This window comes from Cherax quadricarinatus, chromosome 51, assembly GCF_038502225.1.
Source record: "Cherax quadricarinatus isolate ZL_2023a chromosome 51, ASM3850222v1, whole genome shotgun sequence".
Lineage (NCBI taxonomy): Eukaryota > Metazoa > Arthropoda > Malacostraca > Decapoda > Parastacidae > Cherax > Cherax quadricarinatus.
Genome location: NC_091342.1, coordinates 19807144 through 19823719, shown reverse-complemented (window position 1 = coordinate 19823719; position 16576 = coordinate 19807144). Strand labels below are relative to the sequence as shown.

Below are 16576 nucleotides of genomic sequence, written 5' to 3'. Positions count from 1 at the left end.
CTATGTATGATTCCTGCCTCTACTACATCGCTTGCCAGACTATTCCACTTCCTAACAACTCTGGATAGATCTGTCATTTCAGCAGAGCCTTCAACACAGGAGGGATGTGGGTGGTCTTACTGTTATGTACAAGGCCAATATTGTCAAAGTACCACACTTGGATCCACTTCGAGGACAGCGTGAAGCAAGCTTCTGTACCACAAAATAGGCAGAAAGCAGCAACTTCACTCTGGCTGTAGCCTTCTCTAGAACATCACTTCATCTGAGATCATTTATCCCCAGGATGACTCGAGTATGTAACACATTCGTACACCATTATAATGTCAATGAGATAAAGTCAGTTATCAAATGAAAATGTTGGCCCACAGATGGTTCCAACTTCATCCTGTTCCCTACTTGTATGTCTCATAACAATAAAAATGCTTTCAAATGAGCTGATGCAGGTAACAGCTCTTAGCTTATCAATAAAGTTAGGAATCCTTAAATTGTAAATAGCTTGTCAATAAAACAAGGGACCATTAACCCCTTGACTGTCGCAACCCCCAATCCTGAGGTGTCTCCTGGTGTTGCAAAATTCAAAAAAAAAAATTATTTTTTCTTATGAAATGATAGAGAATCTTTTCACGATTGTAATGACACCAAAAAAACGAAATTTGATGGAAAACTGACGGAATTACGCTCTCACGAAGTTAGCGACCTCGGCAATATTTACAAATCGGCGATTTCGCCCACTTTGAGCCCTATTTTCGGCCAATTCCTTGTTCCAGTCGACGAAACTCATAGCTATTTCTTTAGAACTCCACTTTTTCTATCGATTGAGTACAAGAAACTGCCCATTTACCAATTTCAACTACCCAATAACGTGGTCAGAAATTTGCTATTTGGCCGATTTCACGAAAACTAAAAAATATGACAATTTCAAAATAAGGTCTAGAATGAACAATGCAGACATTCCTGGCTCTAAAATAACATTTTCTTTGTTCATTAGTCATGTCTCCAGGCCCCTCTCATATTACTCTTGCTTTCTATTTTGAATTTTTATTCAAACAAAAAATAGAAGATTTACTATTATGCAGACTACTGCAATACTGTAATAATTGTGTGAATAACATCAACCCATTCATGACTGCATATTAGAATGGCTAGTTGGACATTTATTGGACAATGACATCATTTGTTCACTTTTGAACATCGGCAAAAATCGAACATTTCCCCTACTTTGAGCTCCATTTCCAGGTTCTTTTTATAGGAAAATCAGTCAAAATCACCTCAATTTCTATAATATGTTTTCCATTCTATCAAATGAGACCAAGAAAACGAGAATACAACCATAAATACTATACGAAAATAGATCACAAAGTCGGCATTTTAATTAAAAAAACGGTCCGAGTTTTTTTTTGCCATTATGCACTGGATGCTCCAGGATTTTTTTTATATGGTGTACACTGACCACACAGACCCATTCTCTCACATGTGGGCCTACCAGCTTTCTCCTCCTTGATTTGAAGCCGCTAGAATTTATGAGTATATATACGTCAAACACGGTACCCCGTAAGACGTATATATACGGCCGCGACAGTCAAAGGGTTAACTTAACCTTGTCAAACCCTGTGTAGAGAGAGAGAGAGAGAGAGAGAGAGAGAGAGAGAGGAGGGGGGGGGGGTAGGGGAAGGGGGTAGGGGAGGGGGGGAGGGGAGAGGGGTAGGGGAGGGGGGTAGGGGAGGGAGGGACAGAGGGAGGGAGGGAGGAAGGAGAGGAGAGGGAGGAGAGGGAAGGGAGGGGGGAGGGAGGGAGGAGAGGGGAGGGGAGGAGAGGGGAGGAGAGGAGAGGGGGGAGGAGAGAGGAGGGGAGGAGAGGAGAGGGGAGGAGAGGGGAGGAGAGGGGAGGGATGAGAGGGGAGGGATGAGAGGGGAGGGATGAGAGGGGAGGGAGGAGAGGGGAGGGAGGAGAGGTGAGGGAGGAGAGGGGAGGGAGGAGAGGGGAGGGAGGAGAGGGGAGGGAGGAGAGGAGAGGGGAGGGAGGAGAGGGGAGGGAGGAGAGGGGAGGGAGGAGAGGAGAGGAGAGGAGAGGTGTGGAGAGGAGAGGTGAGGAGAGGGGAGGAGAGGGGAGGAGAGGGGAGGAGAGGGAGGGAGGGGTGGGAGGGGAGGGAGGGGTGGGAGAGGAAAGAGGGGAGGGAGGGAGGGGAGGGAGGGAGTTAGATAGATTACGCTTTTGCAAATTTTGTTGTGTCGGTGATATTTATGCATCGACTATTTTGTCCACTTTGAGTCCTATTTTAGGCCAATTACATTGTTCCAGTAGACCAAATTCTTAGCTATTTCCCTAGAACATCTTCCATTTTATCAAATGAGCACTAGAAACTGCCCAATCAACTATTTTAACTACTCAGCAAAGTAATCAGAAATAGGTAATTTAGCCAATTTCATACAAATTTCAAAATATTCCAGTTTCAAAACAGGGTCCAGAATAAACAATGCAGGCATTCCTGGTACTAAAATAAAATTTCCTTTGTTCATTAGTTATGTTCCCAGGCTTTACACATGAATTTAATTTTTATTTTTTATTCACACAAAGAATTTTTACGGACACAAAGAAATGAAGATTTACTATTAACCCTTAAACTGTCCAAACGTAGATCTACGTTTTTTCAACATTTGAAAGTATGTAAAAAAAGTAGATTTTCTTTTTTTTTACATTTAAAAACATGTAAAAAAACTTTGATCTACCTTTTTTTTTTTTTGTTATATTTGAAAATATGTAAAAAAACATAGATCTACTTTTGGAGCACTACGCGTGTGAACGTAAATCTGCTTGGACAGTTTAAGGGTTAAGCAATATTGTAATAATTATATAAACAATATCAGTGCATTTGTGAACACATATAAGAGCAACCAGTTAAACATGTATTGGACAAGTGATGTGATTTCTTCACTCTTGTATATTGGCAAGAAAGGAACATTTCTGCTAATTTGAGTTCAATTTCAAGCTATTTTCAGTCCTGAAACCAATCAAAATCATCTCTATTTCTCTAATATATCTTCCATTCTATAAAATGACACCAAGAAACCAAGAATACAACCTTAAAAACTATACGAAAATACACAGCAAAGTTGCCATTTTAAACCAAAACATTCACAATTTTTTCTCATTATGCACCGTGTGCTGCAGGATTTTTTTATATGATGCACACATACTGCATAGACCTATTCTCTCACATCTAGGCCCAAATTTACCACTCACAGCTTATATGAGTGAGCTGAGCTCATGGTATAGTACTACGGCACCAACAATGACCTCAAACCCATAGTACTATGGCACAGACAATGAAAGGGTTAACCCTTTTACTGTCCAGACCCCTGAAATTAATAATGCTCCCAGTGTTCAGAAATTGCAGAAAATCTTTTTCTGAAGGTAATGATGCAAAAATTATGAAATTTGATGGATAACTTATAGAATTATACAGGTGCAAATTTAGTGGTCAAAGCACAATTAATGAAATGCCTATTTTGCGCACTTTGAATCTTATTTTAAGTCAATTCCATTGCTCCATTTGACCAAATTCTTATCTATTCCACTAGTGTGCCTTTTGTTCTATCAATTGGAAACCAATCATTCATCTAATATACTTGCCCTATAAAGCACACAAAAGTTAGTAATTTGGCCAATTTTACACAAAATTAAAAAGAAATACTAATTTGAAAATAGTGTAAAATAAACAATGTAGATATTCCTGGCACTAAAACATTTCTTTTGTTCATTAATCATGTTCCAGGGCTCTCCTATATTACATTTGCCTTCCATTTTGAATTCATAATCATGCAAAAATACAAGATTTACTCTATTACTGGATAATAACATATAACAGGGATGATCTGTCATGGTTTATGGTGTCTTGATAATTGAATCAGATCTATTAAAAACCCATAAAACAGACTGGGGGGTGTAGTGGGCCTTATCTGTTCTTGGAAAAATCAGCAAAAAAATAAATAGCTCTGCTACATTGAGCCCAATTTCAAGCCACTTCCAATCTTCAAACCAACTAAAATCATCTCTATTGCAGTAGTATGTCTTCCACTCTCTCAAATGATACCAAAAAACAACCACTAAAACCATGAAAACCAATCTAGAAAATACCTCAAAGTCGCTATTTCAAACTAAACATATGGTTGAAGTTCCGCTTTTCCCATTATGCCCTGCATAGGGTAGGACTTTTTTTTTTATACTGCACACCCACTGTGCAAACCCATTCATTCATATCTAAGTCAAAATATACCACTCAGCTGATCTGAGTGAGGCGAGCTCATGATGTAGAACTACGTAAGGGACCCTGGCCTCAGTGAAGTAGTTCTACGTGATGGGCAATGAAAGTTTTAACAAATGAAAATAAATTTAATGAAACAAATCATGGGCATTCTACTTCTCTTTTACATTTTACTAAATTTTATGTAGGAAATTGTTAACATTAAAATTGATCAGAATGAAAATGCAATAAAAGTCAAGCGATAAATTTACTACAGTTATCCTTACTAACATAAAAATTCTGGTGATGCACGAGATTTCAACTTGTTCACATTAGCACCTCGGAAATGCTTCATAACTTGTCCCATTTCCTTCATGAAAGCCCAGGTCCTCTCTCCTCCAGCCATCTCTTCATCCTAGAAATATATATTGATCACGAAGAAAGGCCTGCCATAAATTAATTACAAAAATTTTATAGTGTACAGCGGACCCTCGACCAATGAAGGCATCGTCTAACAATAAATTCAACTAATGAAGCGTCTGAGCGTAAAAATTTTGGCCCAACCAACGATGAAAAACTCGACCAACATGATTCGTCCCAAACGCGTCCACGTGTCCCACCTGGCCTGAGTGCGCCTTAGCTGCCCTGCCTTCCATTAGTGTGCCAGTGTTTACAAGCCAGTCCGGTCGCATCCACGCATACATTCGGTACATTTTGTATTATTCCAGTGTGTTTAGTGGTTGTAACTGCAATAAGCCACCATGGGCCCCAAGAAAGCTTCTAGTGCCAACCCTGTGGTAAAAAGGGTGAGAATTACAACTGAAATGAAGAAGATCATCACAAAGTATGAAACTGGAGTGCGTGTCTCCGAGCTGGCCAGGTTGTATAACAAACCCCAATCAACCATCGCTACTATCTTGGCCAACAGAAAGGCAATCAAGGAAGCTGTTGTTGCAAAAGGTGCAAGTATCTTTTCGAAACACAGATTGCAAGTACTCAAAGATGTTGGAGAGACTGTTATTGATGTGGATAAATGAAAAACAGATATCAGGATAGCATCTCTCAAGAGATCATATGTGAAAATGCAAGGCAGTTGCATCATTATTTAATTAAAAAAATGCTTGCAACTGGTGGTGATGTGAGTGAATTTAAGGCCAGGTAAGTGTCATTTATTCTTCATCACACAATATACATATGTATACATGTATTGTGCATCTATCCTTCTGTTTGTGTGTAGGAAAATGTATACTTCATGTGGTAAAAATATTTCTTTTCATACTTCTGGGTGTATTGAATGGATTAATTTGATTTCCATTATTTGTTATGGGAAAAATTAATTCAACTAACGATAATTTCGTCTAACGATGAGCTCTCTGGAACCGATTAATATCGTTGGTCGAGGGTCCACTGTAATTATACTTAAAAGTTACTGAGTGCAACTAAATGCATTTCTTTCCTTGGGTTGCCCTACACTGGTGGGAAATAACTGTTGTAGTAATAAAAATGCAACAAATCTGTACTATCCTGTACAGTAGATGTTACTTAAATGTAGTGAACAGGCAACAACTGAGATCTAACTAACTCCCTAATCCAGAAACAATATAAGATAAAATAATATTTGTTTGGATTTTTAACCCAGAAAGTTAGCCACCCAGGATAACCCAAGAAAGTCAGTGCATCATTGAGGACTGTCTCTCTTATTTCTATTGGGGGTCCTTCAATCTTGTGTTCCAGGATATGACCCACACCAGTTGACTAACACCCAGGTACCTACTTACTGCTAGGTGAACAGGGACAGCAGGTGTAAAGAAACATGCCCACCATTTCCACCCTTGCTGGGGATTGAACCACGGTCACTCAGTGTGTGAGGTTTGTGTTCTGCCAACAGTTTTAGCAGAAGGTGGAAACCAAAGACCTCTATGTTCCCTATCAGAAAAAATAAGTAATTTTTCTTACTCTAAAGCAAAGTTTTCTACTATCAGCAGCCTAGGAGTTTTTCATGTTGTGTAAAAAGGAGAGATGTTAATTGCCTTGACAATGGTTGTTGTTGACTGGGGGTCTCTTGAACGGGTATTCAAAACACAGATGAGGAGAAAAAGTGGCTCACCCCATCCTAACATTACAGAGGGTGAAAGAGGCATATCAAGCTAAAATTGATATGGAGGTCCAATATTGTCACAATGTGAGATAGTACTAAATGTTTATCAGAACCTAAACATAAGAACTAAGATACAGGGTTAGGAATTAATTTATTAAGTATAAATGATAAGAGGTCAATCTTGACCCCTCAACTGTAGGAGACTCACAAATAAAAACTGTTGAGTGTGGAAAGATTAAAAAAAAAATATATAGAATGAAAGAGTATTTTCCTGAATCGGATAAGACTAAAATAAGTGGAATCTTATAAAAAATTACAATTTCATGGTGTATTGAAGTTGGCAAAAAAAAATGATCACTTGTTTTGGTCTTCTAACACTGTGTACAAGGAATACTTATAATATTACAATTGTTTCAGAGTGTAATACTTCTCAAAAATGGAAACAAGTCATAGTGTTTGACTTTACCAGCATATCCTGTGTTAAATATACTTAGTGTGCTTTGTGGCTGAATTCCACTGTTAGTATCATGAAATTGTAATAAATTTAGAATGAATAAATCATCTTCATGCCACTTCCACACCCTGTTTGCTAGTAGGGAAATTGGTGGTGGAACAACAGCTGATTTCATTGTTTATTTATGCTAGTGAGGGGTACCAATATGTCAAACAAAGTTATCACCTGTATAGTTAACCATGATGCAATGTGTGGACCCTCCTGGCCTTAATTTTTTTTTCAAATGTATGAATAAATAGTAGAAGACTCAAAGAGCTGTGACAAGGTCAAAAATATTGGCAGGCGGTAGATTTGAAGATATGATGGACACAGTCGTCAGTTGTGTACTAGTATGCTGAATACAGTTTAAAGATTGAACACACTAGCTCTTTCTCATCAATTACTGTTTAAATTTCATAATCTACATGTGATTTTATTAGAAAGTCTTAAACAATTACAAAATTAAGCTCTCACAATTCCAACCTGATATCTCTTGACCAAGTAGTTCCATTTTTTCCGAGCCATCATCACACTGACCCTGTCTGCTATTCCAAGCTTCTCAAGAATATCCCTGGAAAAATAAATTTATGTATCAAGTAATGCAGATTGAAATGTTTTAACCATATCTCCTTAAATACCACTCTAAACTTGTTTATAATATTATAAGAAATAAATAATAGAGTGGGGAGTGGGGAGTCCATTGAGCATATTTTGAATAAAATCTTATGGCTGGGTTTCAATTTAAGAGTCTTGCACTAAGTCCAAGTGTTGGAAAGTGAGAAGAGAGTTGTCAGGTGAGAGTAGATGGAGGATCTGCATCAGAGGGTCTTCTCTCAATGTGGAGGGAGTAATGGCACAACCATCCTGGGTGTGAAATGTCAGTACTTTGTGTCTGAGAAATAGGAATGCAGCAACTGTTGAGTAGAGCAGTAAGTCAGATGGTGGCACTTTACCATTACTCGTATGTCCAGGAGACATCCAGCATGGGGTGTAGGCAAACCAATTTTGAACAGAGAGGCCTGAGGAACAGGTGTTACAAAACAAAATTGGAATACTGTGACCATTTTCTCTGTGCCAGACTGCTATTTGCCATTAACCCAGTTAAGCCATCCTGTCATTGCTGTGCACCAGGTGTCCAGCCTTGGTTTCTGTAGTTTTATGTATATTTCCTCACATTTTTTCGAGCCAATGAGATGGAGGGTGGAACAGATAGGAAGCCAGCCAAGCTACCTATGATTTCTAAGTCACCAGTATCAAGCTCTCTCTCTAAATGGGCTTACTACCCCTCAGCTACATCTTCTGAATATGCCCATGCCCCAGATAATCAGAGTGCTCTTCTGCTGTTCTGCAGTATTCCCATTTAAGCCAGCTTTATATATCCAGGTTTAAGCCACTGATTTTTCTCTTGCAAGCCAATGGGTGTCCCTGTACTCTTTATTCAACATAGCTCTGTGAAACCCAAGTGGGTGTAGCTCAAATAAAGCAAGACTGGAGTTGGATTCAGCTGGGCTTGACTCAATACATTCATGTCACTCACTACTGCCAGTCAGCCAGGCCACTCCTCCCCACCTCCCTCTACTGCTGAGTTGAAGTATTCCACCTATGTAACCCAATGCAGTGGGTAATATAAGCAGAGGCAGGGTCACTGTCTCAAACCACCTCCATTCTCACAATGGCCTGCATATTCAATGGAGCCCTATGAACAAGTAAAGTTTGTGAAGTAATTCATATGTATCCATTATTTAAGGCCTGTTTCCTAGTGGTGCTACACAGATTCTGCTCCCATGTAGCCATCCAAGATGGCTGCCCACCTGCCAGTTTATTTACTATAACAAACCCAAGTTGCTGATGAATTGATCACCAAGTTCCCCTGCTGTTTGTGTCAACAACTTGGGATTCCTCCTTCTCTACAGAACATTTAGCTAATCTGTGGTGTCTTGCCACTTGTGTTAACATATTTTGCTGTAGCAAGCCAATTTATTGTAGAATGCACTGATTTAGGCACGTGCACTGAACACCTGTGGTGTTCCTGTGTTTATCCCTGCCATAGGTAGCACTCTCCACTGCCTTGTTGCTGAAGTGCCTGTGAGATGTACTTGCACCGAGACAGCTATTAGACTTCAACCAAACCGGCTTGTTTTGAGGTCCTTCTCAGCAGCAAAGCAGTGGATCATTCAGCAAAGGCATACTGTACAGTATTAAAACTGAACCTCAAGAGAGCATTAAATTTACTGAAAAGGGATGTATTAACAACCATCTGAATGCACATCCCTAGTGGGGGGTGGGGAAAGGTAAAAAAAGGGAAGTGAAGTAAGGATGGCATAGGGAAAATGGAGAAAGGTAGAGAGAGAGGAGGGGGCAAGAAAAAATAGTGTGGGTAAACAGTGGAAAATACAGTGTGAGAGTGTGTGTGGAGCAAGGCCCTGCTCAATACAGCACATGCTACAGTACCTTCGAATACAACAATAAAAACTGTACCACTTGTTTCACCAGCATTTTGTTGGGAACTACTGTACAAACTTGACAACATTTTCATTTTCTGTACTACCGTACTGAAGATAACTATGCCAAATTATCATAGTGTTTTTCAACCCCCCTCCCCCCAAAAGAAAAAAATTAAAAAAAAAATGCTTAATCTTCAAATGAAGCAGATTCTCAAGCAGATTTAAGACCAGTAAGTGTGTCCACTTTTCAGTGTCTGTATGGGATTAAGAAGTCAATTAGTCTCCACTAAGAGTAAAAAAAATAGTAAAACTAGCTTCAGTCAAACATTCAACACAACATCTGTATCAAATAATTGTGGAAAAGTTGCACTGATACTACGTTTTTCTGCCTCAGCCTCCCCTCTAATCAGAAGCTTCTCCCAGAATAAATTCTTTGCATATAATGATGCACTATATTGGAATACTGTACAGTGGAACCTCTACTTACGAGTTTAATCCATTCCATGACCTTGCTCGCAACTGGATTTGCTCGTTTGCAGTCAATTTTCCTCATTTAAATTAACTGAAATGGAATTAATTCGTTCCAGTGGAATTCCAGGCACGAGAAAATACTTTAATAATTTCCCTAATATCATCTCTACAGCTTATTTATCTATCACAATTCATGTGATATGACATAATAAATAATACTAATAACATAGAAACATGATATATACACTAGAATGAATGAAATACATATCATTAAGTATGTGGCTAGTGGTGGTAACAGCGGCCATTGTTGCTGTTGGGGTTTATAGGGCCACCACAGTGGCCATTCCTGCTCCTGGCTACATGTGTAGAGAACCTAGGATAACCCAAAAAAGTCAGACAGTAACTTATAAGTGCTACACTCTTAATGCTTCACTTTATTGCTACACTCTTAATGCTACACTTAATTGCTACACTTTTAATGCTACATTTAATTGCTACACTCTTAATGCTACACCTTGCCACTGCTGCTTCATGTTGTCTGCCACTGCTACCTCATGATGCCTGCCACTGCTGCTTCATGGAAATATAAACACATATGCAGTATAATGTGATCCTTTATTGACTATGTTTCGCCCACACAGTGGGCTTTTTCAAGTCACAAACAGATCTGTTTGTGACTTGAAAAAGCCCACTGTGTGGGCAAAACGTAGTCAATAAAGGATCACAATATACTGCATATGTGTTTATATTTCCATTGTGTCGGTATTTTATACTATTTATTTCCAATGCTGCTTCATGTTGTCTGCAACTTCTGCTTCATGTTGTCTGCCACTGCTACCTCATGTTGTCTACCACTGCTACCTCATGTTGTCTGCCACTTCTGCTTCATGTTGTCTGCCACTTCTGCTTCATGTTGTCTGCCACTGCTGCTTCATGTTGTCTGCCACTGCTACCTCATGTTGTCTGCCACTGCTGCTTCATGTTGTCTGCCACTTCTGCTTCATGTCTGCCACTGCTACCTCATGTTGTCTGCCACTTCTGCTTCATGTTGTCTGCCACTTCTGCTTCATGTTGTCTGCCACTGCTACCTCATGTTGTCTGTCACTGCTGCTTCATGTTGTCTGTCAGTGCTGCTTCATGTTGTCTGCTACTGCTACCTCATGTTGCCTGCCACTGCTGCTTCACGTTGTCTACCACTGCTGCTTCATGTTGTCTGCCACTGCTACCTCATGATGTCTGCCACTGCTGCTTCATGTTGTCTGCCACTGCTACCTCATGATGTCTACCACTGATGTCGCCAAAGAATCGAACATTTCTGCTATTTTCTGCTCAATTTCAAGGTACTTTTCATCGTGATACCAATTAAAATCATATTTATTTTTGTAGTATATCTTCCATTCTATCACATGAGACCAAATAAAACGAGAATACAACCATAAAAACCATACAAAAATATACCGCTAAGGGGAGGCTAATGGCTGAGAAGTGAACTCCGTTATTTATGGTCCAATTTCTTTCATTTTTGGTATACGTTAAGAAGCATCTTTTCATCATACATTGCCCAAGTTTCAGTAAGATAGTCCAACAAACAAATGAGATCCAATTCCCTAGATAAAGAGCAAGAGCCCCCTCACCAGTGTCAATTAACCTCCCTTGAGGCCCGCTCGCATCTGGAAATTTTGCTTGCGTCTGGAAGCAAAAAATTGGCCAAGCAGATGCTCGTATCTGGAAAAACTTGCATGTGGATGCACTCGTAAGTAGAGGTTCCACTGTATTTAAAAACTCGAGACTATGTATATACTGGTCTCACATGCTACTCATTAAGTAACTAACATATTCAAAAGTGTTAAAATTGGTAGTTCATCTTACTAACTTAATTATGGCAGACCTTAATTGTCACTACAAACTCACATTTAACTTAACACTTAAGTAAAAAAATATAAAATTAGATACCATTATACATTGAATTATCAAATACACAATGAATTTAGAGAACTTACTGATAAACTGCATTGTGGCCTTTCTGTGATATTTCCGTATGTTTCTCTCCACGAATCTTTATAAATTTTCTTGTCACCTCAACAGACCCTGTATGAAAAATTTTCAGATTTAATATTTGAAACTTATTCTGTTCTTTATTAATGCTTATAAGATTCCTCTAAATAAGAAAATAACATTTGTCTTTGAGAAAATTAAGACAATTCTTCAAACTCTTCTAAAGTAACTTAGTTTCACTGACCTGAATGCATTATTTTAACATTTGCATTCTCCATCTCCACAATTATCAGGAAAAACAACAATGAACTCACAAGTGTACTCTGGAGACCTGCGGGACTTAGCACCTCCATCTGGGGATGTGGCTTTGATAGACTCCATTACAGAGTGCATAGGGCCAAAAAACAACCATCCTGCTTCTATTACATCATTACTTATAAGAGTTTCAGTGCTTCCATATGCAGGTTTATGATCCTCAGCATCAGGGCCCTGGAAGAGGAAAATGGCAAAAACAAGTAAGAGGGAGGTGAAAGTGTATAAACTAAGGGAGGAGGAAGTTTGGGTGAGATATAAGCAACTATTGGCAGAAAGGTGGGCTGGTGCAAGTATGAGTAGTGGGGGGGTTGAAAAGGTTTGGAATATTTTTAAAAAATGCAGTATTAGAATGTGGGGCAGAAGTTTGTGGTTATAGGAGGGTGGGTGCAGAAGGAAAGAGGAGTGATTGGTAGAATGATGAAGTAAAGGGTGTGATAAAAGAGAAAAAGGTAGCTTATGAGAAGTTTTTACAAAGCAGAAGTGTTATAAGAAGAGTAGAGTATATGGAGAGTAAAAGAAAGGTGAAGAGAGTTGTGAGAGAGTGCAAAAGAAGAGCAGATGATAGAGTGGGAGAGGCATTGTCAAGAAATTTTAATGAAAATAAGAAAAAATTTTGGTGTGAGTTAAACAAGTTAAGAAAGCCTAGGGAACGATTTTTCAGTTAAAAACAGAGTAGGGGAGTTAGTAGATGGGGAGCTGGAGGTATTGGGTAGATGGCGAGAATATTTTGAGAAACTTTTAAATGTCAACGAAGAAATGGAGGTGCTAATTTCATGCACTGGCCAGGGAGGTATACCATCTTTTAACAGTGAAGAAGAGCAGGATGTGAGTGTGGGGGAGGTGCATGAGGCATTACATAGAATGAAAGGGGGTAAAGCACCTGGAACTGACGGGACCATGATAGAAATGTTAAAAGCAGGGGATGGGGGATATAGTGTTGGAGTGGTTGGTATTTTTTTTTAATAAATGTATGAAAGAGGGAAAGGTACCTAGGGATTGGCAGAGAGCATGTATGTATAGCCCCTTTATATAAAGGGAAGGGGGACAAAAGAGATTGTAAAAATTATAGAGGAATAAGTATTTAGATAAAGGTAGGGAAGTTTTTATTGCATTTATGGATTTAAAAAAGGTATATGACAGAGTGGATAGGGGAGCAATGTGGCAGATGTTGCAGTACAGTTGACCCACGATGTACGATGTCCCCAAACTACGTTAAAACTGACCTATGATGCTTTTCAGCATGAAAATATGACCCCGAAGTACATTGAAAAACTCAGTCTACAGCATTCGTCTAGTACGCATCCACATGTCTGTCTGCCTGAGCGCACCTCAGCTGGCCTGCCTTCAGTTAGTGTGCCAATGTTTACAAGCCAGAGCTGTCACTCCCAAGCATACATTCAGAATATTTTTTATTATTCCAGTGTTATTAGTGCTTCTAACTGCTAAATAAGCCACCATGAGCCCAAAGAAATCTTCTAGTGCCAACCCTGTGGTAAAAAGGGTGAGAAATATTATCGAAATACTATCGTACCACGGTCAGCTGCTGCTGCAGCACCGTCAGCTGCCTCTGCTGCTGTAGCACCGTCAGCTTCTGCTGCTGCTGTAGCACCGTTGTTGGTGTGGCTTATTGAGAATACCGAAAAACAATTAACCCCAGAGGGTTAGCCACCCAGGATAACCCAAAAAAGTCAGTGTGTCATCGAGGACTGTCTAACTTATTTCCAATGGGGTCCTTAATCTCATCTCCCAGGATGCAACCCACACCAGGCAACTAACACCCAGGTGAACAGGAAAAAATGCCTGGAACTAGTGCTCACATTAGTGAATTTAAGGCCAGCAAAGGTTGGTTTGAAAGATTTAAGAATCGTTGTGGCATACACAGTGTGATAAGGCCTGTTTTGGAAGAAAATGCCAAACAGGACCTACATTACTCATGAGGAAAAGGCACTCCCAGGACACAGTGTCTCATCAGTCATTGCTGCATCTTCAATAAAGGTAAATGTCATTTATTCTTCATTAAGTAGAGCAGAAAATGCATATTTCATGAGGTAAATTTTTTTTTTTTTTCATACTTTTGGGTGTCTTACACGGATTAATTTGATTTCCATTATTTCTTATGGGGAAAATTAATTCAACCTACGATCATTTCGCCTTATGATGGGCTCTCAGGAATGGATTAATATTGTAGATCGGGGGACCACTGTATATGGAATAGGTGGTAAGTTACTAAATGCTGTAAAGAATTTTTGTGAGGATAGTGAGGTTCAGGTTAGGGTGTGTACAAGAGAGGGAGACTACTTCCCAGTAAAAGTAGGTCTTAGACAGGGATGTGTAATGTCACCATGGTTGTTTAATATATTTATAGATGGGGTTGTTAAAGAAGTAAATGCTAGGGTGTTTGGGAGAGAGGTGGGATTAAATTATGGGGAATCAAATACAAAATGGGAAGTGACACAGATGCTTTTTGCTGATGATTCTGTGCTTATGGGAGATTCTAAAGTAAAATTGCAAAGGTTAGTGGATGAGTTTGAGAGTGTGTGTAAAGGTAGAAAGTTGAAAGTGAACATAAAAAAGAGTAAGGTGATGAGGGTATCAAATGATTTAGATAAAGAAAAATTGGATATCAAATTGGGGAGGAGGAGTATGGAAGAAGTGAATGTTTTCAGATGTTTGGGAGCTGACGTGTCAGCAGATAGATTTATGAATGATGAGGTTAATCACAGAATGAATGAAGGAAAAAAGGCGAGTGGTGGATTGAGGTATATGTGGAGACAAAAATTTTTATCTATGGAGGCAAAGAAGGGAATGTATGAAAGTATAGTAGTACCAACACTCTTATATGGGTGTGAAGCTTGGGTTGTAAATGTGGCAGCGAAGAGGTGGTTGGGGGCAGTGGAGATGTCCTGTCTAAAAGCAATGTGTGGTGTAAATATTATGCAGAAAATTTGGAGTGTGGAAATTAGGAGAAGGTGTGGAGTTAATAAAAGTATTAGTCAGAGGGCAGAAGAGGGGTTGTTGAGGTGGTTTGGTCATTTCGAGAGAATGGATCAAAGTAGAATGACATGGAGAGCGTATAAATCTGTAGGGAAAGGAAGGCGGGGTAGGGGTTGTCCTCGAAAAGGTTGGAGGGAGGGGGTAAAGGATGTTTTGTGGGCGAGGGGCTTGGACTTCCAGCAAGCGTGTGTGAGCGCGTTAGATAGGAGTGAATGGAGACGAATGGTAATTGGAACCTGACGAGCTGTTGGAGTGTGAGCAGGGTAATATTTGTGAAGGAATTCAGGGAAACTGGTTAGCCGGACTTGAGTCCTGGAAATGGAAAGTACAATGCCCGCACTTTAAAGGAGAGGTTTAGGATACTGGCAGTTTGGAGGGATGTCTAAACTGTCGTATCTGAGCACCTCTACAAAGACAGTGATTATGTAAGAGTGATGGTGAAGGGTTGAATGACAATGAAAATTTATTCTTTCTTTTTGAGTTTTTCTTTCTTTTTTGGGGGTTACCCTGCCTTTGTGGGAAGCAGCCAAAGTGTTGAAAAAAAAAATTAAAAGCAAATAACTACTTAAAAATGAAGCATATTAGTTATTTGTTTCTGGTATGATGCCTGTAGAAACTGTTTAAGCTCTCAAGAAAGTCCTTTAGGTCTTGGTGTGCAATGCAGTTTGGATTCATCAACTGGAGTGAATATTAGAATGTATATACAGTGGACCCTCGACCAACGATGGCATCGTATAACGTTAAATCCGACTAGCGATACATTTTAACGCAAAAATTTTGCCTCAACTAGCGCTAAAAAACTTGACTAATGCGTTTTGTTCCGTTTGAGACGCATCCACTTGTGGCCTGAGCACGCCTCACTTGTCCCGTGGGTGCCAGCCACCGCGGTCCCATCCAAACATACAATCAAAACATTTCATATTATCACAGCGTTTTTAGTGATTTCATCTGCAAAATAAGTCACCATGGGCCCCAAGAAAGCTTCTAGTGCCAACCCTACAGCAAAAAGGGTGAGAATTACTATGGATATAGGTAGTAGGTTGGTAGACAGCAACCACCCAGGGAGGTACTACCGTCCTGCCAAGTGAATGTAAAACAAAAGCCTGTAATTGTTTTACATGATGGTAGGATTGCTGGTGTCTTTTGTCTGTCTCATAAATATGCAAGATTACAGGTATGTCTTGCTACTTCTACTTACACTTAGGTCACACTACACATACATGGACACGTTTATTTATACACACTCATCTGAGTTTTCTTTGATTTTATCTTAATAGTTCTTGGTCTTATTACTTTTCCTTTTATATCCATGGGGAAGTGGAATAAGAATCTTTCCTCCGTAAGCCATGCGTGTTGTAAAAGTCAACTAAAATGCCGGGAACAATGGCCTAGTAACCCCTTTTCCTGTAAAGATTACTAAAAAGAATAAGAAGAAAATTGTCAAAGTGGGAAGTCTGAATGTGCGTGGATGTTGTGCAAATGATAAGAAAGAGATGATTGTGGATGTTATGAATGAGAAGAAGCTG

The 16576-nt window shown here is 39.5% G+C and overlaps 1 protein-coding gene across 3 annotated transcripts in view; it reads right to left on the bottom strand.

Moving 5' to 3' along the window:
• Nucleotides 1-16576, bottom strand: part of LOC128694629 (uncharacterized) — a 316265-nt gene that overhangs the window by 205578 nt on the left and 94111 nt on the right. For 2 of the 3 annotated variants that reach the window (XM_070095923.1, XM_070095926.1), the window contains exons 7-10: nucleotides 12056-12230; nucleotides 11747-11834; nucleotides 7306-7402; nucleotides 4532-4655 (exon numbers count right to left, since the gene is read on the bottom strand). In XM_070095923.1, the coding sequence (XP_069952024.1) occupies nucleotides 4532-4655; nucleotides 7306-7402; nucleotides 11747-11834; nucleotides 12056-12230 (484 nt within the window). The remainder of the gene's footprint in view (nucleotides 1-4531; nucleotides 4656-7305; nucleotides 7403-11746; nucleotides 11835-12055; nucleotides 12231-16576) is intronic. The other variant, XM_070095924.1, reaches the window with a different exon arrangement.